This window comes from Canis aureus, chromosome 11 (genome assembly GCF_053574225.1).
Source record: "Canis aureus isolate CA01 chromosome 11, VMU_Caureus_v.1.0, whole genome shotgun sequence".
Taxonomy (NCBI): Eukaryota; Metazoa; Chordata; class Mammalia; order Carnivora; family Canidae; genus Canis; species Canis aureus.
This window is the reverse complement of record NC_135621.1, coordinates 22581940-22607144: the sequence shown is the minus strand read 5'-3', so window position 1 is coordinate 22607144 and position 25205 is coordinate 22581940. Positions and strand designations below refer to the sequence as shown.

Sequence of the window (25205 nt, the reverse complement as noted above, 5' to 3'; positions counted from 1 at the left end):
AACTCTTGCCTGAGGCCCATCGGTGGGCTGGGTGAAGTTGGGAGACATCAAGTGATGAGACCCACACCTTGCCTTTTGGGGGTTCAGTCTCATGGGGAGCCGGATCAGAAGTGGAGAGGGGCACCTGGTGGCTCAGTGGTTGAGCGTCTGCCTTCAGCTCAGGGCGTGATCCTGGAGTCCTGGGGATCGAGTCCTACATCGGGCTCCCTGCATGGAGCCTGCTTCTCCCTCTGCCTGTGTCTCTGCCTCTCTCTCTCTGTGTCTCTCACGAATAAATAAATAAAATCTTTAAAAAAATAAAAAGTGGAGAAGGACCAGAACAACATGGGGTGACTGGTGTGGATGCTGTGAAACCAGAGACACGGGAGTCCAGATGCCCGCCAGCCTGGAAGGCTTCTTGGCATAGGTCCTGGGCCCAGGATGACTGCCCCCTGGACAACTCTCCACCCAACCTGCCCCCAAATAAAGAGCTCATTATCCTCTGAAAATGGTGCTCTCCCTCTGGAGTTCAGACCTTCCCAGAGCAGACCGTATGGGGGCATCCCAGGCTCCTTCCTACCTCCCCCTACAACCACCAGTCCCGGATGCCTAGAGCAAGGGCTTAGGGACACTGTGTCCTGAACGGCGCCCCTCATCCCCCCTACCCCAGGCCATGGGGTGGGTATTATACCTGGCTCCCAGTCTAAGGCTCAAGTGAGGTCAATCTCAAGCTGCCGCTGATTGACCCTCTCGCCAGTCAGTCCTCTGTGCCGCTCAGATCAGGGATCTTGCTCCAACGTGTGCATTGTCCCGTGCAGACCCCACCCCCCGCCCACAGGACCCCACGCACCCCTCCAACGCACCCCAATTGCCCGCAGGACGCACCCAGCTCCCCAGCAGCCCTGAAGCCCAGGGCAGGCTTCTGTGCCACCTCTGGCCATGCTCAGGCCACCACTCAGCTTGGCTTCCCCTGCTGCAGGGGCACACAGCGGGTCACCCCGTGCGCTCCCCGGGGCAGGGCCCCCGCCTTCCGCCCGCATCAGCAAGCGGCGCGCGCTGCTTTACAAAGCAGACAGGTGCACGGACGTCGCTCGGCCTTCCCATCGATGCCCTAGCTAGGAAATGAAGTCTGTAGCTTCACAGATAAAGAGGTGGCATCGGAACCGTGTCCCTCCGCGCGTGACGCCGAGCCTGCGGGACACACTCGGGCGACGCCCGCGGAACCCAGCGGGAGCCAGCCTGACCCTGCGCATGCGCAGCCCAGCCGCGCGCGCGGAGCCAGTGCGCACGCGCGCCGCGCCCCTCCTCCCCGCGGCTCCGCCCGCAGCCCCCAGGATGCACCGGGCGCGGTGACGTCGCGGAGCGCCTTCAAACCGGCCTATCGGAGGCCGGCGCCGCGCCGCCGCGCCACATTTAAATCCCGGGGCTGGGGAGGGGTCGCCCGGTGTCGCCGTCGCTCGGCTGGGGGTCGCCGGTAGGTCGGGCGGACGGTCGCGGGGTTCCCTCGCGCATCCGGTCGGGGCTGCCCCGAGCGCGGGGGATTCCGTTGTGCCTGTCCGCGGGGTTCAGGGCTGATCGGGCCCCCGGAGCGCCTGGCCTGGGGGCGCGAGGCCCCGGGGGGGTTGGGGGGTGGACGCGGAGGGTCCCGGCCTGCAGCTCCCGAGGCCTCCGACCGCCACTGCCCTCCGTGACCTGGCCGCAGCCTCCTGCGCCCTGTGCCCCCGCCCGGCCTTGACCCGGGCGCGGCGGACCTGGGGGTGGGGTGGTGGGGGGCTGGGCCCCGACACCTGCTCACCTACTGGCCCGGTCCTCCCCGCAGTGGCTCCCTGACAGCCCTCCCCGTGGAAGGAGGACACCTCGGAGGGCCCTTCCGGCAGCCAGGAGAAGCAGAGATGGATGTTCCCAAGGAGGACGGTACGTGCGTGCGGCCGCAGCGCCGTGGTCCAGGGAGATGGTTCGGTGAAGGTGTGGGCCGAGCTCACCGTCCACGTCTTCAAGGGGTTTGCATCCATCTAGTGTCCTTAGTTTCCAGTTTTCTGCCTCCCCCCCTCCTCCCTCCCACCCAGTTCTAGACTCTTCCCACCCCGTCTTGCTGTGTTCAGCCAGTGCCGAGAGCACCCAGATACCGGAGGGGTCGGATGTGATGTTTTCTCTTTGTGTTCGTTTGCTGGTTTCTGCTCGCTAAGAGTTTGTGCAGGATCCCCGTGACTCTCTTGTCTGGCTTGAGCGTCAGCGTGAGAATGCAGCCTCAGGAAAATGAGTGTAAGGCCATACACTCTTACTCCCCTAAAGCCTTTTGACATCCTCGTATCCTTTGCTCCTCACCACCTCGGAGAGGCGGGGGGACTGGGTATCCCTAACACTGAAGCCGCCCCCCCCCCCCAAGCTTTGCCAGTTTGATCACTTGTTCATTGTATCTAGAAAGGTAAATGCTGCTGCAGCCCTTTCTCCTTCCTGTTGTTTCCTCCCTTTCAAGTACCAGTCCCTTCAGTGTGCATGCAGAATCCCTGCTGCTGCTCTGGAGGACTTCACCCCTAATGTCAGCCCTCCCGTCGTAGCCTTATTTTGTGCCGGTCCTTTTGCTCCTGCTCATCATTGGCATACAGATGCAAGTCCTTCCACCTCTCTGGCTGGTTTATCCATCCCTTTGCAGGCTCCTCTTCCTCTGTTGTCTTCTGAAGCTAATCCTCCCCAGGACTTGGTCTGGGGTCTCTTGGTACACCCCCACCCCCACCCCAGGGCCTTTAGATATTCCCGCAGCTTTAAACCCCATCTGTTTTGTAGTGGTGCCCACGTTTTGTCTTGAGCACAGCCTTTGCTCAGAGCTCTGGATTCGTATATCCACCAGCCTCTTTGGCATCTTCCCCTTCATGCTCAATGTGCTCCCCCTCCCACCCCATTCTTAGCCTGCTCTTTGCCCTCTCATGGAAGTAAATGGCCCCTCCGTGTACTCAGCTAAGTTGTGAAGTGGCCATGTTCCTTCAGCCATTCTTTTTTTTTTTTTTTTTTTTTTTTTTTATGATAGTCACACAGAGAGAGAGAGAGAGAGAGGCAGAGACATAGGCAGAGGGAGAAGCAGGCTCCATGCACCGGGAGCCCGACGTGGGATTCGATCCCGGGTCTCCAGGATCGCGCCCTGGGCCAAAGGCAGGCGCTAAACCGCTGCGCCACCCAGGGATCCCCCTTCAGCCATTCTTTACGGCTATTTCCACCTTCAGAATATATTTGGATCCATCTGCTTCTTGACAACTCCACCCACCAGATGCCACTGCCTTGTGCTTCAGCCACATTAACTCACCTCCACCTACTTGTGCATTAACTCACTTCCACCTACTTCTGCATTTGTGATTTCAATAGACACACCTTCTTCTTTGCTGATACTCTACACAGCAGCTAGGGTAACTTTTTAAAAACACAAGTTAGATCATAACTCTTATGCTTAAAACCTTCCATAGCTTCCTCTTGCACTTTGATAAAATAGAAGCTCCTTGTCATGGCTTGCAAACCCTCCAGGATCTGGCCCCTACCTGTTTCCACTTCCTGCAGCCTCTCCCTCAGCCACCTAGCTGCCCCCCCAAAGGCCATCAGTGCCTTTGGTCTGTTTGATCTTCCAGGCCAATACGTGTACATTGTCAGCCAATTGCCCCTTTTTTCATAGCAGATGGAACCCTGTGCTCCATCTTGGTTTTGGCACCGATTTATCTTGATCCTTGTATATCAACGCATGCACTGTTCCTGTTCTCTTGTACCTCTGTAGTGGTCCATCTTGGTGAGGGGACTATAATTTCTCCCATCTGCTGTGGGTGTACATTAGTTTGTGTCCAGTGTCTTGCTTTTTCAAATGCTGCTGCACCCAACAGCACCATGACTGTCTGTGGGATGTACTCACGCAAGTCTCCTTGCTGGGCCGGAGGACATGTGCACTTCTCTATTTTGTAGGTGTTGCCTGGGGACTCTCAGGACAGCTAGACTAAGTGATGCCTTCCCCAGCAGTGTATGAGTCGTCCCTTTCCCCACAACCTTGCCCACGTTTTACCACCTCTTTGTGACAATCTGATAGGTGAAAAGTGGAATCCTGGGGTTATTTTTGTTTTATCAGTTATTTTATCTGTTTATATCCTTTGTTAGTTCTCCCATTACATCATTTGTTGTTTTCTTAGCAGTTTGTAGGCACTGTTCATAAATGAGCCCTTTGAGATGTGAGCTGCAAATATTTTTCCCTGCTTATTGTTTTTTTAACTTTGCTTGAGGTGATTTTTGCCATGCAGAGATTTAAAATTGTTTTTTACATATCGTACCATCAGTTTTTTATGGCGTCCAGTTTGGCGTCATAGTTAGACTTCTTTTCCCTAGATTATAAAATAATTTCCTCATGGTTTTTTCTTGTTCTTTTTTTTTTAATTTTATTTTAAAGATTTATTTCTTTTGAGTGAGCTAGTGTGTGCGCATAAGTCGGGGGAGAGGCAGAGGGAGAAGGAAAGAGAATCTCAAGCTGATGCCACATTGAGCGCAGTGCCTACTCAAGTTCACAACCCTGAGATCCTGACCTGAGCTGAAATCTAGAGTTAGTCACTCAACCCACTGAGCCACCCAGGCACCCCTTCTTGTTCCCTTTATATATTTTTCCCCTGAGGGAAAATATCATTTATTGAATACACTGTTTCCCCCTTTAATTGATGTGCTACTTTTATGATATACTAAGTTTTCTTTATTTTTTTTTTTAATTTTTTATTTATTTATGATAGTCACAGCGAGAGAGAGAGGCGCAGAGACACAGGCAGAGGGAGAAGCAGGCTCCATGCACCGGGAGCCCGACATGGGATTCGATCCCGGGTCTCCAGGATCGCGCCCTGGGCCAAAGGCAGGCGCCAAACCGCTGCGCCACCCAGGGATCCCCCTAAGTTTTCTTTATATCCATCTTGCGTATATCTTGTTAGGTTTATTTATAGGTATTTTTGTCCTACCTAATCTTTTGTTAGGCTTTGTTCTCAGGCATCTGCTTTTATCCTTTCACTGCTTGTAATAGTATTCATTTGGTTTTCTTGCATCTGTAGTCAGAGCATCTGTGCACTGTGATACTCTTACCTCCAGATTTTTCCCCTTGTCTCTTATTGGTTGGTGTACTCAGAACAGCGTCCCGGCTGTCGTGACAGCAGACATCATGGCCATGTGCCCGGCTTTCATGGAATTTCCTCTTTAGATTTCCAGTAAGCCTCATGCTGGTTTGCAAGTTAATTTACACAGAGATAGTGGTTTTGGGTGCTGTTTATCAGTATTTCCACTTTTTTTCTCCTTCTTTCTACTTTTTTTTTTTCCTCCTGGGTAAATGTTGGAATTGTACTTGCCCACCCACTTGAATTTGGATTTGGCTCAAGGGACTTGAAAGGTGGCCAGTGAAATGGGAATGCTGTGATGATATGTGTCACTTCTGAGTCTGTAGGAACTAGTATGGAGTTTCTTTAGCACAAAGACCAGGCTTCATCAGCCTGTGTTGTGCAGTGAGGAGGATGTGGAGCAGGGCCCAAGCCTCAGCAGATGTAGAGTAAGAGTGAGAAATACACTACTTGAGGTTCAGGGCTTGTTGTTACTTCAGCGTAAGTTAGCCTGTCCTGACTGATGAGGTACATTTGCTCCTGACTTTAGAAGGACTGCTTCTGATCATATCCCATTAAACCTAATTTAGGCTTTTGGCTGGAGATAGATACTTCCTTGTATGACCAAATGTATCTGTTATGTATCTATTACTTTTTATGAAGGGCTTTTAAGATCCACAAGGTATGTTGCATTTTTTCATGTCTTATTAGCATAGATGGAAATGATGTAGGGTTTTCCTTTTAGATCTAGCAATATAACAATTACGTTATTAGATTATGTCAGAGTAAGTCATCCTACAGTCCTGAAGTCCTGAAACAAACTTGACCTAGTCATGATATATTTTTCGTTTAATGTGTTGGTGATTCTGTTAGCTAATAATCCTATTTAGGATTTATGTTATGAACCTGGTCTGTAGCTTTCTTTATTGAGCTAATTCTAGAGGTTTTAGGTATGGTTATGCTTGCTTTGTAGAAGTAAGTGGAAAGGTTTCTTTTTTCTATCCTGTGGAGCAGTCTAAATAGTTTCGGAATGATACATTCTTGAAAGATTTGTCAGAATTATCCTGTGAAACTATCTGGAACTTGTGCTTTTTTTGAGGACAATAGCTCTTGAATAAATTTGTGCAGTTTTTTGTGGTAATTGAACTATTAAGTTTTTTTCTCTCTTCTGGAGTCAGTTTTATAAATAAATCAACTTAAGTAATTTAAATACAAAAATAGTGTTTTCTAGAAAATTATGCATTTCAGCCAAGTTCTTGGGTTTATGTGCATGGAGTTGAGCAGACTAGATTATGAATCTCTTAATTCCCTCTCTCTCTCTCTGGTTATTTCTCTTTATTTCATTTGTGCATTTGTGCTTTCTATTTTTTTCTTTATTGGGTAATTAAGAATAATTGAAGTGACTATTTAGAATCTAATTAGGATATTAGTATATTTTAAATTTTCATAATTTTAATAAGTATGCTGTATTGTTTATTAGGATCAAATAAGACATGATTTGTTAAAGTGCTGTATAAGCTTTACGGTATAGAATAACTGTTCAGCATTTATCGATAATTATTTGTCAAGTATCCAGGCCCCTAGCTGGACATTAAGGGAATTTGTGAGAGCATTAGACATTTTCTGGCTTGGAGGACCTTACAATCTAGTTGGAGCTTCAGAAGGGTAAAGGGACATTTAAGGAACAGCAAGACAGCACCATGACAGAGGTCAGGTCTAGGTGATGGGGAGGCCCTAGAGAAAAATGGGTGTGGATGGGGTGTTGGAGCTAGGGGAGGGAGCAGTTGCCCCATGAAAGAAATCCACTAATGGGTGGTGGGGTGGGGTGGGGTGGGGTGGGGGGCTGAGGTTTGTTAGAGGGAGTCAGGCCTCCAGGCGGGGCTGGTAAAGGGACTGTGGTGGAAGTGTGGATAAGGGGTACAAAATGCAGTTCCATCTGGGGTTTCAAGGTGGGCTCTAAGAGGAGTTGCTCGTCAGCAAATTCCTATGGAGTCCCAACTGTGCATTTGAATAATTCTGGATTTGTTTTTGAAACAAAAACAGGTGTTACGTAGTCTGTAAGCCAGGAAGTTAAGTCGGACGGACGTGAAGCAGGTGGTCTTTTGAAAATGGTCTGTACCTGAAGATGACTTATCTAGCCTTGAAAAACAAGTTGAATGACTTGGTGATTGCATTTTAGATAATATTTTTAAGATAAGGACTTGGATTTATGGGTCAGCTTAGCAAACAGAATTACTGATGCTATTTTAAAAAGAAAACAAAAAAATTTAGATAATCTAGAGCCCTCTATGATGATGTGACTATTAAGATAGTGATAAGGGGGATGCCTGGGTGGCTCAGTGGTTTAGTACCTGCCTTTGGCTCAGGGTGTGGTCCCAGAATCCTGGGAACAAGTCCCACATCGGGCTCCTAGCGGGGAGCCTGCTTCTCCCTCTGCCTGTGTCTCTGCCTCTCTCTCTGTGTCTTTTATGAATAAATAAAATCATAAAATAAAATAATGATAAGGGGACACCTGGGGGGCTCAGTCAGTTAAGTGTCTGCTTTCAGCCCAGGTCGTGATCCCGGGGCCTCAAATCAAGCCCCACGTCAGGCTCTCTGCTCAGTGGAGAGTCTGCTTCTCCCTTTCTCTCTCTCCCTCTCCCTCTGCTGTGCTCACTGTCTAAAAAATAAATAAAATCTTTAAAATAAATAAATAGGGGATCCCTGGCTGGCTCAGCGGTTTAGCACCTGCCTTTGGCCCAGGGCACGATCCTGGAGTCCCTGGATCAAGTCCCACATTGGGCTCCCGGCATGGAGCCTGCTTCTCCCTCTGCCTGTGTCTCTGCCTCTCTCTCTCTCTCTCTTTCTCTCTCTCTCTCTATCATGAATAAATAAATTAAATCTTTAAAATAAATTAATAAATAATGATAAGGGGATGAGGTTTTGTCATTGTTTTTATAGCTGTAGAGACTGGTAATGTTTTCTCTTTGTTAGCCCCAACCCTCAAATAATGCTGAACTCTTTCCCCACAGACATTCTTCTCTTGGCTGATGAAAAATTTGACTTTGATCTTTCATTGTCTTCTTCAAGGTAAACAGAGCTGTTTTCTTCCTTTGCCTTGGGTTTAACCACATTCAATAAAGTCTTTCATTTAAATGCCAATGTCAGTAATAATCCTTTTATTTAAAATAGTGCAAATGAAGATGAGGAAGTCTTCTTTGGACCCGTTGGGCATAAAGAAAGATGCGTTGCTGCCAGCTTGGAATTAAATCATCAGATTCCCAAAGAACCTCTTTTGCCAGCTTCGGAAAGTCACTTCACCTGGAGTCCTCTCACTGGGGAGAAATTTGTGGAAGTGTATAAAGAAGCTCACTTATTGGCCTTACAGATAGAAAGCAAAAGCAAAAACAAAGCAGCCCAAGAGGTCACAGCTGAAGACCTTTGGAGCCAGGGTGTGGAAAGATTTATACAGGAATCAAAATTAAAAATAGACCTGTTTGAGAAAGAAAATGAAATGAAGAAAAGCCCCAAGTCGCTTAAGAGGGAGACATATTACCTGTCAGACAGCCCCTTGGGGGGACTGCCACTTTCGGGAAACCAGATCCCCTCAGGCATGGCCCTGCCAAGCGCTCCTGTCCAGACTAGCCTCGCCCGGACACAGGGACCCCCACGGTCACCCTGCCCTTCTCTGCCTGTGAAACCAAGAACTGCTCACCCTCCACACCAGGCGGGGACTCAGAAAAGGGTCATCAGCAAATTGGTGCCACCCCGAGCTTTGTCTTTTAGAGGGAAAAACATTCATGTGGCCCCAGAGCAGGTAGACACATCCACATACCAACACGTCTGTCTGGAGAGCTCGGTGCTCCCTGGCGTTTTAGCCCTCTCCGTTTATGGTTCTGATGGAAACTGTTACGGGGAGAAGCTGTTACTGCAAATGTAGTTGTGCTGAGGGCTCAGAAGCGTAGGAATGGCAAGTCCTTTCAGAGCAGGAACAGCATGAGAGCTGGGCTTGGGGTGGATATGCGGGGGCAAGGGCTGCCTTCCTGTTGTGATGCCTTAAGAACACCTCCTCCTAAATGCCATTTGAAATTTTTCCGTTTGCTTGTTACAACACTGGATTTTCTACTCATTAGGGACTTCATTTGCATTGACAAGCAACTTCCAAAAATTCCCCTCCTGGAATAGCCACCTAGTCATCTTGAGTAACTGTGAATTTGTTTAGATCACTTTCCTCCCAGGAATTAAACAGATGAGCTGTCCTTGGAAGTAGCAGTGGACAGGCGGGCCTTTGGGGGTACGGCTAGCCAACTCTGAGGCACTGGGGTTCCTGGAGGTTCACGGGGCAGGGCACTAGGGTAGGGGAAGGTGCCAGAGGGCAGCTACTTCCAAGCTTTGCTGATACATCTCTGCTTAGGGGAGGAAGTTCCTATTCTGAGGAGAGGCAGACAGGTTGGAGCCTCCGTGTGCTGTTTCTCAGCTCTGATGCTAACCGGGGCCCCAGGCCTCCATTGTCTGAACCAGTTACTGAGGAAGGTCTGGGTCAGTGCAAACCACCCAGCAAGGGCCTGGGAGCTTCTTTTCCCTCTACAAGCACATCTCCCAAACTGACTCCCCGCTCTCAGAACCCAGAACTGATCTGAGCTTAAAGCTTGTCTGCCACACTGAAACCTGGACAGGAGGCACGCTGGCCAGCACTTCCCCTAAGTAGCTGGAGCCATTCCTTTAATCATACAAACTCCTTTTGCTGGAGACCATTTGGATGTACATTTCTAAAAGCGATGTCTCTAGAATGCAAGTGACGTGGATCTTATTGTACTGTGTGGACCCAGGCAGGGATTTGTGTGTGTGACAACAGGTGGACTCGGGCAATAAAGAAACTCGATATTAATACATAGTATAATGTGGATGACCCTTGAAAACCTGGTTAGTGAAAGCAGCCAGACACAAAAGGTCACATATTGTGTGCTTCCATTTACAGGAAGGGACCATGATAGGGAAACTGTAGAGAGGGGAGTGGGTTAGTGGCCAGCTAGGTGGGGAGGTTGAGGGGTGCAGAGCGACTGCTAAGGGCTAGCAGTTTCCTTCAGGGACAACAAAAATGTTCTCAGATTGATGCTGTGACCGTGCTAAAAACCACTGACCTGTATACTTCTAAATCGTGAGTTTTATGTTACATGAGGTATATCTCAATTTAAAAAGTGCTATAAAGAAAAAAGAAAATTAAGTGTTTCAGTCCTGTGACTTTATGAGCTGCTATTGCTTCTTATTAGCTGTCCTCGTTATAGAGGGTTATTTATATAAGCATAGGTTGGTTTCATGAATGCCCTTGTATCTATATATGTTAGAAATTTATTCTTTGACTCTGCTGTCCAAAGAAAAATGCCTTTCAGTACTCTTCCAAGATTTATTATAACTGAGCAGCATCCCTGCTAGAAGGAATGACCTATTTATTTATTTATTTATTTATTAAGATTTTATTTATTTATTCATGATAGTCACACAGAGAGAGACAGAGAGGCAGAGACACAGGCAGAGGGAGAAGCAGGCTCCATGCACCGGGAGCCCGATGTGGGATTCGATCCCGGGTCTCCAGGATCACGCCCTGGGCCAAAGGCAGGCGCCAAACCGCTGCGCCACCCAGGGATCCCAGGAACGACCTTTTAATGAGTGATTCCTCTCCATACAGCATTTAAAAATTTTTGTTACTAGAACCAGTTTCCTCATTATCATCCTTAAATAATCCTGATTGAGGAATAGCTTTAGAGGATCTCTCTCCTGTTAATGATCTGGCTCGATATTATTTTACTGTTTTTAATGAGAAAGCAAGTGCCGTCATTTTTGTCCGTGGTAATTTGGTGGCGGAAGTGAACTGCTATATTCGCTTCAATCTGGTTGCTGAGTCGAGGAATGTGTATAGCATGGGGAAGACGGTGCCTGCAGTTGCTCTAAATCGAAGCTTTGGTGTGTCTGTACTTTACTAAAGAGGGCAGTTTTCACATTTCATATTAAAATTTTCAGGCTATGAAAAGGATACCAGCTAGTCCTTCGGGTATGAAAATCCTAAATGAAAAGGAATCCCACAGGGATGTGCCCCCGGACAAATCCAGTGCTGCCCAAGAGCTTGCCGGCATGCCAGCTGGTGGAAGCCACTTGGTCCAAGGCAAGCGATCGCTCCCCGTTCCAAACAAGGTGGGTCTCACCAGGGCTGCGGGTGGGCATGGCCTGTGAACAAAGGGAATGAAGGAGCAGCGATGTATACACGTAATGTGTCTTTGATGAAAATCAAGTTTTAGAAAGGTTGAAGTGGCATCCGTGAGAGGCGGCTTGATGAAAGGCAGAGAATGCGGCCTGGTGCGCGCCAGGGCTCCATGGGCTGAGGAAGGTCAGCCTCTCTGCGCGTCTGTGTGTCTGTGCTGCTCCCCGCTTCCCTCACAGACGAGATGGGATGTCAGGACTCGGACACACAGCTCACAGATGATCGCCCTCGGCTTTGCTGTTTATTTTCTGGTGTTGTGGTTAAACTGAGCTGTAAGAACCACTGATGTACTTGTTAAAATCGCTAGAAACTGCCCTACAGCTGTGGACTCCTTTAGGGAGGCGGGGGTGGGGGGGTGGGAAGATAGAGCCCAGAAGCCTGCATTTCCGCAAGTTCCCAGGTGTTTCTATGCAGGGCTTTGAAGACTGCACTTGAGGGATCCCTGGGTGGCGCAGCGGTTTGGCGCCTGCCTTTGGCCCAGGGCGTAATCCTGGAGACCCGGGATTGAATCCCACGTCGGGCTCCCGGCATGGGGCCTGCTTCTCCCTCTGCCTGTGTCTCTGCCTCTCTCTCTCTCTCTCTCTGTGTGACTATCATAAATAAATAAAAATTTATAAAAAAAAAAAAAAAAAATGAAGACTGCACTTGAGCAGGACGGCTTGGACTTTTCCTTTGAATTCAAGATGACAATTATTAAATTATTAAAAATTATTTTAAAACACTATTTTTGCATAAAAAAGTAACAGGTGGATAATGAACTCTTTGGTGACTTTTTTTTTTTTTTTTTAAACATTTTGTTTCAGTTGGGCCTGAAGAAAACCCTGTTGAAACGACCTGGTTGTGCTGGCAGTCTTTCGAGAAAGTCCTCTTCCTCAGGGTCCGTTTCAGCTGTGATTTCCAACGTGTGTGCTTCTCCGGCAGCCGGCAGAGGTAAGGCGGGTGGGGCTCTCCGCCCTCGGACCCACCTGTGCCCTGGACCACAACTGTGTGCCCACTCTCACTTAGACTCTGCAGAAGGTTCTGGAGGGTTTGCTGTGGTGTGGAGGGGGGAGGGGGGCCACTGTGTCAGGGTCCCTGCCCTCACCATGCTCCCAGTCCTCTGAGGAGAGGCGCTCTTAGCAGGGGCTTAGTTGAGGGCGGCTTGCAGTGCCAGAGCTGGTGTTAGGCTCCGGGTGCCTGGGACGCACAAGGACGCTGAGACCAGCCTGTGGACATGTAATCAGACACAGGTTTTAAAAATAGGACTGTTCCAAATAATTTAGGGCACGTGACCCTTTTAAACTTGGCGTTTATTTAATCCCCACACCCAAACCGGATTCAATTCGGACTATGTGGTCGTCTTAGCGGGCCGAGGGCGCCATCTAGTGGTAGAGGGGGAGCCCTCCAGTCTTCCCTCCAGGGAAGAGCCCTTCCAGCCCCTCAGGACTCCCTGCTCAGGCCTGTGCTGTTTGCTGTGGACATGTGTGTGGAGTTTGTTCGCAAACTGTGAAAAGTGTTAAGTCTGGAATTAGACTGATGATATGTGCAGCCCCGCCTGCCCAGTGGTGGTGAAGAGAACTGAAGTTTCCATCAGCGGACAGACCGCAGGACGGTGCCTCCCTCTGCAGTGCTGTCACGGGCTCTAGGAGTGCTCCAAGGCCTGTCCTGGCCTCTCTGACACACGGGCCCTGAGTGGGGAAAGGAAGTTCTGTGATATGAGGGGCGGTGAAGTCGGTGGCTGCAGTGGTGCAGGACATGGGCACGATTTGGGGATTGCTGCGTTCCTACCTCCGATAAGGGCTGAGACGGGCGTTGAGTGGGCCTTACGGTGTGTGTGCGTAGTCGGGGATGGCTAGGTCAGACAGGACAGCGTTGGGGAGGAGCACTGAAGCCGGAATGCTATGGCGTCAGCCTTTCTCTTCGAGTTTTTCTGCAGGAGTCCTCCCGGGACTGACGTCTGTGTGGGGCATAGCGGCACCTGAGTACTTTTCACCCACGTCTATCTTCTTTCTGTTTTAAATAGTGCCCATGATTGCTATGGCCCAACCGCCTAGCATTTGAAGGAACCGGCCAGGAATGACTGCCCCTTCTCTTCCGGTCCTCCCCTGCACCCTGACCAGGGGGTGGGGCATGTGACGACACTGTCCACTTCTGGCCACTCAGGGTAGAATGTCTGCTGTTGACAAAATCAGGGAATACGGGAGAGATTGAAATCACGTGTAGTTACATACATACATCTTGGTAATTGTGTCTAGAGTCAGTACCTTAGAGCACACTCAGCTAAGCTGTGCGCAACTTAGCCTGTCCTGTGTTTGAGGACGTTACCTGATGGGCATACAGAATGTTGCTCACGGGTCCTGTTTTTCTCATATGGAAATCATCATGGTCAAAATAATCTTCACTTGAAAACTCCTTAGGTGTTAAGTAACTTCATAATTTAATAACAACATAAACTTGAGCGATAACCAGATTTTGTGTCTCCTCTTCTAGCTAGGTCAAGTGAACCTGCAAGTGTTCCTGCGGGTAGTCCCCCGCTGCCATCCAACCCCAGCCAGTCAGGCAGAGCGGGACTCGCCACGCCTCGGCAGCCTCTGCAGACAGGCCCTGCGGGTGCATCCTGCAGGCAGAGCAAGTGGGCCACGGCGGCTGGGGGAACGGCGGAGCCAGCCAAGGCACCCAGCCCAGCGGCTGTCAGCAGAGCCGGGACGCCGGAACAGAGAGGCCCGGGGCCTAGCTCCTGCTCCAGCTCCAGCTGGTCTCAGCCTTCTCAGGGGAACACAGCCAGGAGTACAAGAAGGCGTGACTCCTACCTTCAGTGCAGGACGTGGGCCATGCCCACGCCGACAAGTCAATTTAAGATACCGAGGTTTTCTACTGGTAAGGAGTGGGTCATTCATTTCTCGTGTTTTTAAAATATTGAAGAGATTCTATGTAAGGTTTTCCAGAAGTGTTTGTTTTGGTGATGCTGGTGTTTTGGCTTTCTTTTTCCTTAGAGCACTTTAAACGTGTGGTTCTAGCATCTTCTAGCTTGTACCATTTCAGGCAAGAACTCGGTGGCATTCTTATCTCAAGGTCCTGTCACCGATCCTGCACTGCTCTCAGGAATTCCTGTTTCTTACTCTTTTCAGCATTTTGATTATTATGAATTTCGAAGTGGCTTTCTTTGGGTTTATCCTTCTTATGGGTTTGTGAGCTGCTTTGATCTGAGGGTTAATACTCGTATTAATTCTGGAAAAAAAAAACTTGGCTATTCTTTCTTCAGATTTTTTTTTTCTTGCCTCCCCTCATTTCCTGGGAGTCTAATTACAAGTATTGCCTCTCGTGGTTTTGTACGTCATGAAGGCCTGGTTTCCCCACCTTTTCTTCTGTTTCAAGAAAAGGACGTTTCAGGTCCAGACTTTCTCGGTGGTGTGTCTAATCTGCAGTGAAGACCATCTGGTTAATTTTTTGTTTCTGACATTGTAGTTTCCCCATCTTTGTCCTAACAGTGTTTGTTTAAATTCTTGAACATATTTATGTTGGTTGTTTCAACCTCTGTTTCTTCTAACGCCGTCTTCCCTGTCATATTGGGGTCCATTTCTAGTGACTTTTTCCCAGGTGATGGTCACATTTTCCTGTTTCACTTGTTTATTTGATCCTCTGTCAGATGGTGTAAGTTCAGAATTTTTGAATATCTGGGCTTTGTTGTCCTGCTTGAAGGAGCTGAATTTCGCCCTGGAAGGCATTTAAGTTGAGGGTCAACTTGATCCTTTTGAGGATTCTTTTGAAGCTTTGATGGGGCAGGTGTCTGTAGCCTTTACCCTCGGGACAGGGCGGCCCCCCTTCCAACACGTGGCCTGCCCGGGTCCCTGCTGAGCATGCCTTGTGCTTCCTAGGTCTCCATTCTGGCCAGTGGGACATGAGGGTTGCCCAGCCGTGTGCGAGCAGTGGCAGTTGTCCCCGGTGGCCATCTTCATCTTGGCCTTTCAGAGTCTCACTGCGCGCTCACTGCTGTTTCCTGCACAGCCAGGGACTGGGGCTCCCTTCCCATGTCTGGAGCTCTGCCTCTGTAGCTCCCACCTATCTAGCTCTGCCCCTCAAATTCCAGCAGCCTCCACTCCACTCCACTCCCCAGCCAGTCCGGCTGGCTTGGCCTTTCCCTGCCTGTGCCGGCATGCTGTCTGGTACATTAATCTAAAAAGTGTGTAAAATGTAGAAGGCTGTACAGAGCAGACTCAAGGGAAAAGGTGGTTGTAGCTGCCCTCAAGAAGATGTGCTTCCCAGGCAGCCTGACTGTTCCGAAGTGTTCCAGCAGCGACATCTGGCACAGGCAGCCTTTATGGCCCTGAAGCCTCCTTTTGAGAGCCCGGGCTTCCTCTGTCTTGTTCTGCCGTGATTAGTTCCTCTTCCTCACGCTCTTGTCTGGCTGCTGCAGCGCCAGCCTTCTCACCAGTCAGCAGCAGGGATGGGCTAGGTGAGGAGGAGCAACAGTACTTACTGGAAGTTGTGTCGGCCACTTTCACCTATGTCCCATCGCTCAGGCCTTGGTCGTGTGACTGCTAACCTGCCAGGGATGCTAAGACGTGCTGTCTTCCCGCCTCGCTAGTTTCTTACTAAGGAGAGGAGAGTGGATGTCGAACAAACACTAGCAACCTCAGCCAAGTTAGTGAACGAGGGGAAGGGGAAGAAGAGGTGAGGGCTGACGGGCAGCCACAGGCCAGCTCCCCTAGAGCCTCGGGACAGGAGTGGTGCGGAGGGATTCTATGGGGCAGGGCTGCCGGCCTCGCAGATCCCTCCCCTCAGGCATGAATGGAAGCTGGGGGAGCCAGGCGGAAGCCCTGCTGTGATGGGGAGAGAGATCATGGTCTGGGGAGGGGTGACAGACCTGGGAGATGGAAGAGCGTGCGGCAGCGTGGAGGGGCCTCTGCGGGGCACCCGACCATCAGGCGAGGGCTGGAGGAAGAGCAGCCCCGGCACAGCCCCCGGGCCCAGTTTGGACCCGTTGAGTGTGGGGGGCCGCAGGGCTCCGTGTGCCGTGTTGAGCAGGCAGTTGAATGTGTGAGTGTGGACGCCGAGGGAGAAGCCACGGCTGGAGCCCATATTTAGGATCCACGGCAGGGAGCTCAGTGTGTTTGCTGGAATGGCTGCTTCGAGGGCAGCCCGTGGCTCACGCTCTGTTCCGCCGTGTTTGCTTCCTTTCTTGCCAGGTGCCCAAAGCCATGGCGTGCCTCTGGCCGCCTTTCCTCCAGCTGCGTTGTGTGCAGGTCTTGTCGAGCTGCAGAGGCCACGGGATATGTACCAGTCCTACCAGTCCCACCACTGCTCAGCAGCTACCCTCTGCTGCCAGTTCCGGCCCCTTCACGCACCTCCAGCTCTTCTGAAATGGATTCTCCTTCCTTCACAGTGTCTGGGACAGGGCTGTCTCCCTGGGTCACACTGTTCCCATAGTCAGTGCTGGCGAGGCTGGCGAGCCCGCACACTCTTCAGAGTGCACAGCCCTGCGACTGTGTGGCAGTGTGTTCCCTGTGTGGTTGCGAGTGCTGGTGATGACACCAGCTGTCCTTGTGGAGGGGACATGGGCACAGTGTGAACAGGGCCCTGCCGTCAGGCCCTCAGTGTGTGAGGGGAGCTGCCTGGCTGGCGGCTTTGTCACTTGCTGCACGTGTGACTGACCACACGCACATCCTCTCCTGTCTCAGGTGAGCCCCCAGATGGCACAACGCCCAAGTCCCATCGGGCACAGAGGCCGCAGTCCTGCACGTCGGCGGGAAGGTGAGGAGCCCCGACCACCCTCGGTTTTACTCTTAAGGAGGGACCTGCTCATCACCCAGAGGCTTCTCAAGCACATGTGGTAACCCACAGCCTGACCACATGTGGCCTGAGCCCCGGTCTGTTGGGTTGTGGCCTGAGCTCCCGAGGGCCAGTGTCACTTTACATTCGCCTTGTGATAGTCACAGACTTGTCGCCTGTGTCGTGACATGCCGATCCTCAGGCCCGACCTGGGGTGGTGGCAACACCCACCCTCACAACTCTTAAAAGGGGACTCTCGTTTGTGCCACGGGCAAAATCCCTCTAGACTGGGTTTTGAATCCCTGCTCCACCATCCCTGGTCTGTGACCTAGTGCAAGTGTCTGGACGTCCCTGACCTGCTTTCCTCACCTGTGCAGGGTGTGGGAGGGGTGGTGCACACTCACCACAGCAGGTACTACAGTCAGGACACGCGCATGCATGCACGCGAGGCCTGGGCCAGTGACCACCGTTACTGCCACCTGCTGGGGTCAGAGGGGCCCTGTCCCAGCACTCCTTCGTTCTGCATGTCAGCTGGGAGTGGGGACAAAAGTGAACATGCTCAGGCTGGGCAGCAGCGTATCTGGGGCTAGGGTGCAGCTGGGATGGGAGTGCTGCTTTGCATGGGGCTGGGATGGGCTGGGAGATAAGACACCAGCATGGGGGCCCTAATGCTGGCTCTGCCACAGACCAGCCTGCACTCTGTGAATCTGTCCGTGGCCCTGGGCTTTCATTTACTTGAGTGTGAACTTGGGAGGAACCTCATGGGTGGGATCGGATGTTCCCCTTACAGCATTAGCCATGCGGAGAGTCTCCCACACCCACAGCCAGATGGCCACTGCCTGCCTTACTTTACCCCTGGGCCTCAGTCCTCTCACCTGTATAACGGGACAGTGGTTCCTACCTCCCAGGGTTACCTTGAAGATTATATTTGTTTGTGTTTTTGTCTGTTCTCGCTGGAGTTCAGCAGTGGTTCCAGAACCTTGCAGAGAACGGCTGCTTGACTTAGAGCACCCCACCCTCCTGCCCTTGGAGTGATTTTGTTCTTCAGTTAATATTAAAGTTTGTTTTCAGACTCTTTTGAAGCACATAAAGATTGTCTTGAGTGATCCACAGCCCTCCTGTGGGCTGCATGTTGGTAGGATGTCCTCGACTCCTTTATTTTAAAATAAGCAGCTGGCTCCACACAGATGGGCGGGATTCACTTGCTGTTGAAGCCACATGTATCACCAAGGGTGGAAGGAGGGATGTGTGAGAAATAAGCAGCAGGTACCCTGATTTACTCATGTGTGCTACCCCTGGGGTGTGTGAACGTGCTTGCGAGCCCAGGCAGGCCCCACTGGGGGGTCTGCATTTCCTTATAGAAATACCGACGCCATTAGAAGGTGACTTTCAGATGTCCTTGGAACCTCTCGTTCCATGCGTCTGTCCGGCACCACCTGGAAGGGCCCATCACATTTGATCAGAACCTGCGAGAAGGATGGAGAGGCCACTCATCGAGGAGCCAGAAGCCCACACCGGGGCCTCCCTGGGGGCTGGCGGCAGCCCTTTCTTCCCAGAGCAGACCTCCAACAGGCCTTGCAGGCTTGACTCTTCTACGTTGAAATCAGGACTTTTTACCATATTAGCATATTGGCTGAATGTTTTTTTTTTTTTCCGGTCATGTCTGCTGAAGACTCCAATTTTGTTTTTCCAGGGTAGTTGTGCATAGCACTCCTGCTAGACGCTCATCAATGGTGGCCTCACAAAGCCTTGCAGGCGGTACGAGGACCCCTGTGAGTACGAAGTACACGTCAGCCCTGCCCACACCTGCCAGGCGTCGGCTCTCTGGCCTTCCGCCAGTGACCCCCAAAACCATGCCCAGAGCTCTGGCTTTGCCTCCGTGTATGTCTGCTTGGCAGCTTTCTTCTGAGCCCCAGAAAAAATCTTCTGTGAGGTAAGAGTTTGTTAAACCCTGCAATAACTTTGTCTCCGATTCCCAACACGCCAGAATTTTGCCTCGTCTGGTGAGCGAGCCCGGAACCAGCCAGGCCGAGGTTCATCACGTCTGCTCAACGACAGCCACAGGAGCCGTCGGTGGCTCTCCGAAGCAAAGAGGGCACCTGCTTGCTCTGCCATCACAGTCCTCACTGAGCGTCCTACCCCGGGTGGCTGCTGGCCTGGGCAAGCAGGGGAGCACCTGCCCTGATGGCCCTGTGTTGGGCCACGGCCTCTCGTGGGGAGGAGCCTTTGGGGAGAGGGTCTGTAGATCCACTCAGATCCAGAGCTCAGGGGTCTGGTTCAGTCTTTGCGACCCAGTACCAGGGAGAGACCCATAGTCTGGCTGCTAGGGTCTTGGCCAGGGCTGACCACACTCAGGCTTCCTGAGAAACAGGCTCTGAGCAGCTGTTCCACCTGCCTCTCCCACCTCACCCGCCCCTCCCGCGTCCCTCTGCTCCGGCCACGCTATCCCCTCACCACACGGTGGACGGGGCTGTCCTGGCCATCCTCTCCGCCTGGAGCGCGCCACCCCTCCACAATTGCAATCCATGTTCGAGGGCCAACCTCAGGGGCCTTTCCAGAAAGCCTCACCTCCCCACCCAGTCACTCTATTCCATTTCCCTGCTTGATTTTCTTCAGAGCATCTCTTCTTACTGCCTGAGTGTGAAGTATGTATTTGTCCTCTTACCAGACCCCCAGGAAAGGGGCCCATGTTGTCAGCAGGCTGCTAAACTTTTAAAGCCTAAAGGACCTTAGAGACCATTCAGTCCATTTATTTTAATTCACGAGGAAGCTTGAGGTCCAAAGGGGACTTGCTCACGCTCAGCGCTGTCACGGGCGGAGCTGGGAGGAAAGCCAGCCTGCGTCCCTCCGGATGACATGCCACCTCTAGAATGGGAATCCTAGAGCTAACACTTCGAGAAGTCCCCTCATGAGGTTTTCGTCTTTGTCTCCGGCAGAGCTGCACTAACAAGGGAACGCCAGAGTGAGGCTGCCTCTGAGCATGAGGACTCATCACCTGACAAGCCTTCCTCCCCTCTGTTGGCTGTGCCACAGGCACTTAACTTTTCTCCAGAAAAGAGTGACTTTACTTTTTCAAAAAGTATCAGCTCAGAAGTAGTGCTGGATGTGGCCCCGCCACCTGGAGATAGGCCTGCTAGTGAGGTACTTGTGCGGTCCTGGTGAACGGAATCTGCCCCCAGAGCCGTGTGCTCACTCGGTGCCATGGCCCGTTGCCCCAGGGCCTCTGCTGCTAGCCATGCCAGAGATGGAGTGAGGCTCTCCCACCTCTAATGGGGACAGAAGCCACACCCCAACCCCTGTTTGATCAGAAGACCAGGGCTCAGAGGACAGGAAGTAGGAAGGCACAGTGGGAGGGTCTCTAGGAGCTCCAGGGTGGGCTGTTGGCCAGAGGGAGGTGGACGTGGGTGGGAGTTCTGTGGGGGGTGGCCAGAGTGGAGACAACTCTGTCAGCACGGGCACACCACAGCCAGCCCTTCCCCCCGAGAGGCCCACCCTTCCTTGGGTTTCCTAGGTTTCCTCAACGTGGTTGACAGAAAGATGCTACAAGTGCCTTTAAACTTATGTTCTCGTCCAGACTCTTCTCGTGGACATTAACCTGGATCAACTTGCCATCACTCCGAAAGCTGAAAGCACAGCTCTCGTCGACCACCCTCTCATTGACTTTGGCAATACTCCAGAAGCAAATGCAGCTCCAGGATCTGAGAGTAGACCTCTGATCGACCTGCTGATAAACACTCCAGACATGAACAAAAACACGGTGTCCAAGCCTCGCCATGAGGTGGCACAGGTGAGAAGCAGCAGGAGGTTCTGTGTTGACCTCGGCCTCGGGTGGTCTCAGTTCTGGGTTTGGTCCTCATCCCAGGGCACCTCCCGGGGACCCTTGAGAGTGGCCAGTGGGGCTTCTAAAGTGATATGGCTCACGGCACACTCCCTTGGTGGCGTGACGTTTGAGCAGCACCCAGTCCTGCTAAGGAATCCTGCCCGGGAAGCCCAGAGCTCTCTGAGGCCGGGGGTCGCATTGCCTCCACCCTAGGGTCCCTTGGTGCCTACTGTGTGACGGGAGCACACATGTTGCAAGAACTCAGGTCTTCTGTGTGGCATTTCCTCTTTACAAATTCTTAGACGTGACGGTTGCAATGTCAGCGGGCCTGAGCCACGTCAGAGAGGGCTCGTGGGCAGCCGGGTCCTCGGGGAGCTTACGGGCAGCCGGCAGGGGCAACATGGCCATGCCACTCACCTCCTGTCTCTTCTCTTTTGCAGCTGATAGACTTGGCTTCTCCTCTGATCCAGCTGAGTCCCGAGGCTGACAAGGAAAACGTGGATTCTCCACTTCTCAAGTTCTGAGTAGAATAGTCCTTTACATTTTACTCTTTGTTAAGAGAATGGCCAGTCCTAAGGTGGTTTTCAACCCTTAGAAATAAATTTTAGGAGAAATTGTCCTGGGGGGAAATATCAGACCTCAGTAGTGGTACTGTGCCTGGGGGGGGGTGTGCGGTAGGACTGGGGTTTTGGGCTCCTGAGACCACTGCTGCCTGGCAACTACCCCTCCTCTGCCCTGAGGACCCAGCAGGAGCATGGAGTTGTAATCGCTCCAGATGAAGAATTTTGTTTTGAATCTTTTGTATGTAAAAAGCAATTGACTATTTTTAAAATTAAGTTTGTATGAAAAGTTAAATATTCTAGATTTTAAGTTAAATTGTAAAATAAATGAAAACGTATTGAAGCACAGCTTGGTTTTTAAGGTTATCTTGATTTTTAAACATGCGTTAACTATTTTTATTATTATCGGATTTAGGTTATCCAACCTGTTTCCATAAGTGATTTTCAAAATTAAGTATGAAGAAAAATTGTCTTTTTTTTTTTTTTTTTTTTTTTAAAGAAAAATTGTCTTAAATGCAGACCCCAGGCCCCACCACCCAGGTCTGCGGCAGGCCTAGTAACCTGCACTTCCAGCGCACATTCAGGGCCACACCCAGAGGAGAGGCTGCTCCAGAGAGGCGGGGGCCAGGCAGAGGGAGAGGTGTGAGACCTGGGGCCGGGTGGGGTGTGGCTGTGTGGGCGCTGGGGTGATGGCTGTGTCTGAGGAATGCCCAGAGCAGGGGCCCCTCTGGTAGAGGGAGCTAAGGGCCACTGGAAAGCACAATCCCTGCCTGAAGCCGTTCTAATGTAATATAAAAACTAGCTGGCCTGGAAGCCACTGATGTGTATTGATACCTCAGTTTTTGAGAAAATTTGTCTTAGTCCAGCGGCCTCACAGCAGACAGTAGTCATGGGACCTGCTTTTGGGGCTCCCACCTGGAGTTTCCTGCCCGAGCCCAGGAAGCCCCGGTCCACACAGGGCTGAAGGAAGAGTGCTGGGGCTGTGCTTTGAGCTTTCTCTGGTTAATAGCGAGTCCTGTGCTATCTAGAAAAAGCAAGCATGTGTCATGGATAGCATCGCTGCACCTGCAGATAAAGGCTTCACATTTAAAGGTAGGAATGCTCGGAAGTGGGAATGTGTAAACTCCAGTAAGACTCTGGAAGCAGGGCACCTTGCTCTAGGTACACTCCCTGGCCAGGGGGAGCAGAGAACCTACTGGAATCACAGCAGCCCACACCTCCTCCCTCATCTCTATTCCTGTGGGCGGTGAGATTTCTAGAATCCAGGATTAATGCAAAGGTCCTCTGATGTCTGGTGTGGTCTCTCAGTTCACAGCAGAAACCCCAAAACCTGAAATTGAATTGATTCATTCACGTTACTCATATTTTATTCTTTTTTAAGTCCTCTCCACACCCGGGGCGGGGGGCTGCTGGAACTCACGACCCCGAGACCAAGAATCACTCGCTCTTCTTACTGAGCCCACCAGGCAGCCCACATGTTGACGGAGAGGACGGTAGGCAGGCTGCATTCTCCCAGGGATGCAGTGGGGAGTAAAGCTCCCGCACCCCCCCGCCTTCTGGGGACTTGACAGTTTGGTGAGGGAGGGACATCAAACCTTAGCTAATATATGGCCATCCAGTGGGGCGCTGGCCACATCCCATCCAAACTGGGGATGAGCTGGGCTTGCTCCCTGGCTCTCCTCCTCCAAGGCCTAACCCCTCCCTCAGGCTGCCCCTGGAGCGGTCAAACTCTTCTTGCAATTCAAGCTGCTCCTTGCTGTGCCCAGGCAGGACAGAAGTAGTAAGATTTTAATTCTCAAACAAGTGGGAGATACTCCCCCCGCCCCCCCACCCCAAGAGCATGTGTTGGATAAGGCAGCATTTCCCACCCTATGTGCATCATCCTTTTTCCTTTCTGGCTTCGTCCTCCTGACTTGCTGAAGCTGCTTATTCTGGCAAAATGTTCCCCAAGCTCTCTTCCTCTTTCGGCTTCTGGGCCCCAAGTGCACCACTCACCACTGAAGAGTGCAGTGTGTGGCCCTGGAGACAGGTGCTCTCTGCACAGTAGTGTGAGATGCCTTGGCTGCCACTAGAGGGCCACCCTCCAGTGTTTCATTAATTTCCTGGTGCATATCTCTGAAATCTACATACCTCACATCCTTGTTGGCAGATGGCACTTGGGACATCATTGGTCTTCCCATTGCTTAAACCATCCCACACTCAGTCCTCTAGACTGAACCAGAATGTCCAATGGCCTCAGCTTGGCCACTGCCACAGACTCAACCACACGTTCACCCCAAAATTTGCCAAAGGCCAGGCGGCCAGATACTGCATCTACTCCTCTCTTCTCAGAGTGTGAGATGAAATAGATACTCTCATTGGAGGTTTTGTTGGATAATTCTTATTCTTCAGAAAAAGCAGTCATTCTTCTGTTTCCTGATGGGGCCCTGTGACCCTCCCTTCTGTCAGGGAGCTCACCCTGTGTCTGCTCTTGCACCAATGGCCATGACTCTCAGCAGGCAGGTCCTGCTTCTCTTCTAGAAACGGAGACTTGGGGCCTTCCTCATTTCTCTCCAGACCCTTAAAGTATCCCTGTCCTCAGAAAAACAGCTTGCCTTAATAATTACCCATGTTTAAACATCTGATCCACTGTCAGTCTAAGAAACTGTTAAGAAACTAGCACAATTTTAACCTGAAGCTTTGTGTGTGTGTGTGTGTGTGTGTGTGTGTGTGTGTGTGTGTGTGTTACTGGCCTGATTCCCATGTATTCGCATTGGCTGTGGCATCTCCTCCTTCACACTTTCAAGCCATGGTTCAGACTCTACATGAAATCAATTTAGTGGACTGCACTAGCAGTTCTTAAAAATGAAATAGAACCCCAAAAAAAGAACCAAATGGGAAATTATAATAGAGTCCATGGCACATGGCAAAGATAAAAACTGATCACAGAAGGCTTCTTTTAATGCTTTCTATGTGTAGGTTGGTGCGTCCTGCGGGCCACCCTGTAAAAAATGTGACACTGGCTCTGAAAGGAAGAAAGTTGAGAGCTGCTGATTTCAAGGATGCCTGATTTTGCTTGTGCGGACCAAAGCCCCTGGTGTGCACCCAGATCTCAGTCCCTTGGGCGCTGGGGCCCTCCGGATCTGAGCGGTGCCTTAGCGCTGGGCTCTGACCACCCCTTCATTCCGCCAGCCCCCCCGCCGTCCCGTCCCCGGCCTCGAACCGGCCCCGCTCCGTCCAGGTTTTCCATCTGGGCCTCCTACAATCCCCTCTCCTCCCCAGTGAATAGGTCCGGGTTCTGCTGTCTCCCCCTCCCCCAAATGCGCGCTCATTCAGATGCATCTGCAGGTGGATGACGGCCCAAGGCACCTGATGCGCTGGAGCTGACCTGGAAGGCCACTTCCCCCCGGGAATATTCCGCAGGACGAGGACAACGGCTGCACAGTCTACCTGCAAATGCACCCGTCCCCCAAGGGCTGCACACCAGGCTCCCAGCTCGTCCTCTGCACAGGGCAGCCATGAAAAACCTTCCTAAACTTAGATGCGGTCACTTCGCTGTCCCGCCTAAAGGTCCCCGTTCCTAGAACCCAGCTCCCCGCCACACCCCCAGACGACCTCCGCGCCCTCGCCCGCGGCCAGCGCGTCTGCCGGGAGCCCCGGAAGCGGATGCCGGCCCCGCCCCCGGCCGCGGGCGCGCGCAGCCGCAGCAGCGAGCCCGAGCAGGGGTGCGCGCGCAGGACGCGTGGGCGGGGCCTCGGGAGCGGAAGCCCGGGAGGAGGGGAGGGCCGTGC

General features: G+C 51.6%; 1 protein-coding gene and 1 long non-coding RNA gene across 2 annotated transcripts; one reads left to right on the top strand and one right to left on the bottom strand.

The window, feature by feature from the left end:
• The first annotated feature begins 1321 nt into the window (after nucleotides 1-1321).
• On the top strand, nucleotides 1322-21783 carry GTSE1 (G2 and S-phase expressed 1). Its single transcript, XM_077914085.1, has 12 exons — nucleotides 1322-1453; nucleotides 1799-1893; nucleotides 8084-8141; nucleotides 8244-8868; nucleotides 11070-11240; nucleotides 12111-12237; nucleotides 13777-14163; nucleotides 16965-17037; nucleotides 18749-18988; nucleotides 19992-20196; nucleotides 20630-20842; nucleotides 21316-21783. Exons 2-12 carry the CDS (start codon nucleotides 1872-1874, stop codon nucleotides 21397-21399), a joined length of 2205 nt encoding a protein of 734 aa, XP_077770211.1. The 5' UTR covers nucleotides 1322-1453; nucleotides 1799-1871; the 3' UTR covers nucleotides 21400-21783.
• Nucleotides 18666-25063, bottom strand: LOC144323523 (uncharacterized). Its single transcript, XR_013388931.1, has 2 exons — nucleotides 23566-25063; nucleotides 18666-22765 (listed from the first exon to the last, which is right to left on the bottom strand). It is a non-coding gene; the product is annotated as an uncharacterized LOC144323523 (long non-coding RNA).
• Between the last annotated feature and the right edge of the window lie 142 nt (nucleotides 25064-25205).

Coding starts and splice junctions, on each gene's coding strand:
- GTSE1 (XM_077914085.1), top strand. CDS start 1,872: ATGGATGTTCCCAAGGAGGACG. Junction 14,164..16,964: donor GATACCGAGGTTTTCTACTG/GTAAGGAGTGGG, acceptor CTCCTGTCTCAG/GTGAGCCCCCAGATGGCACA. Junction 20,843..21,315: donor CTCGCCATGAGGTGGCACAG/GTGAGAAGCAGC, acceptor TCTCTTTTGCAG/CTGATAGACTTGGCTTCTCC.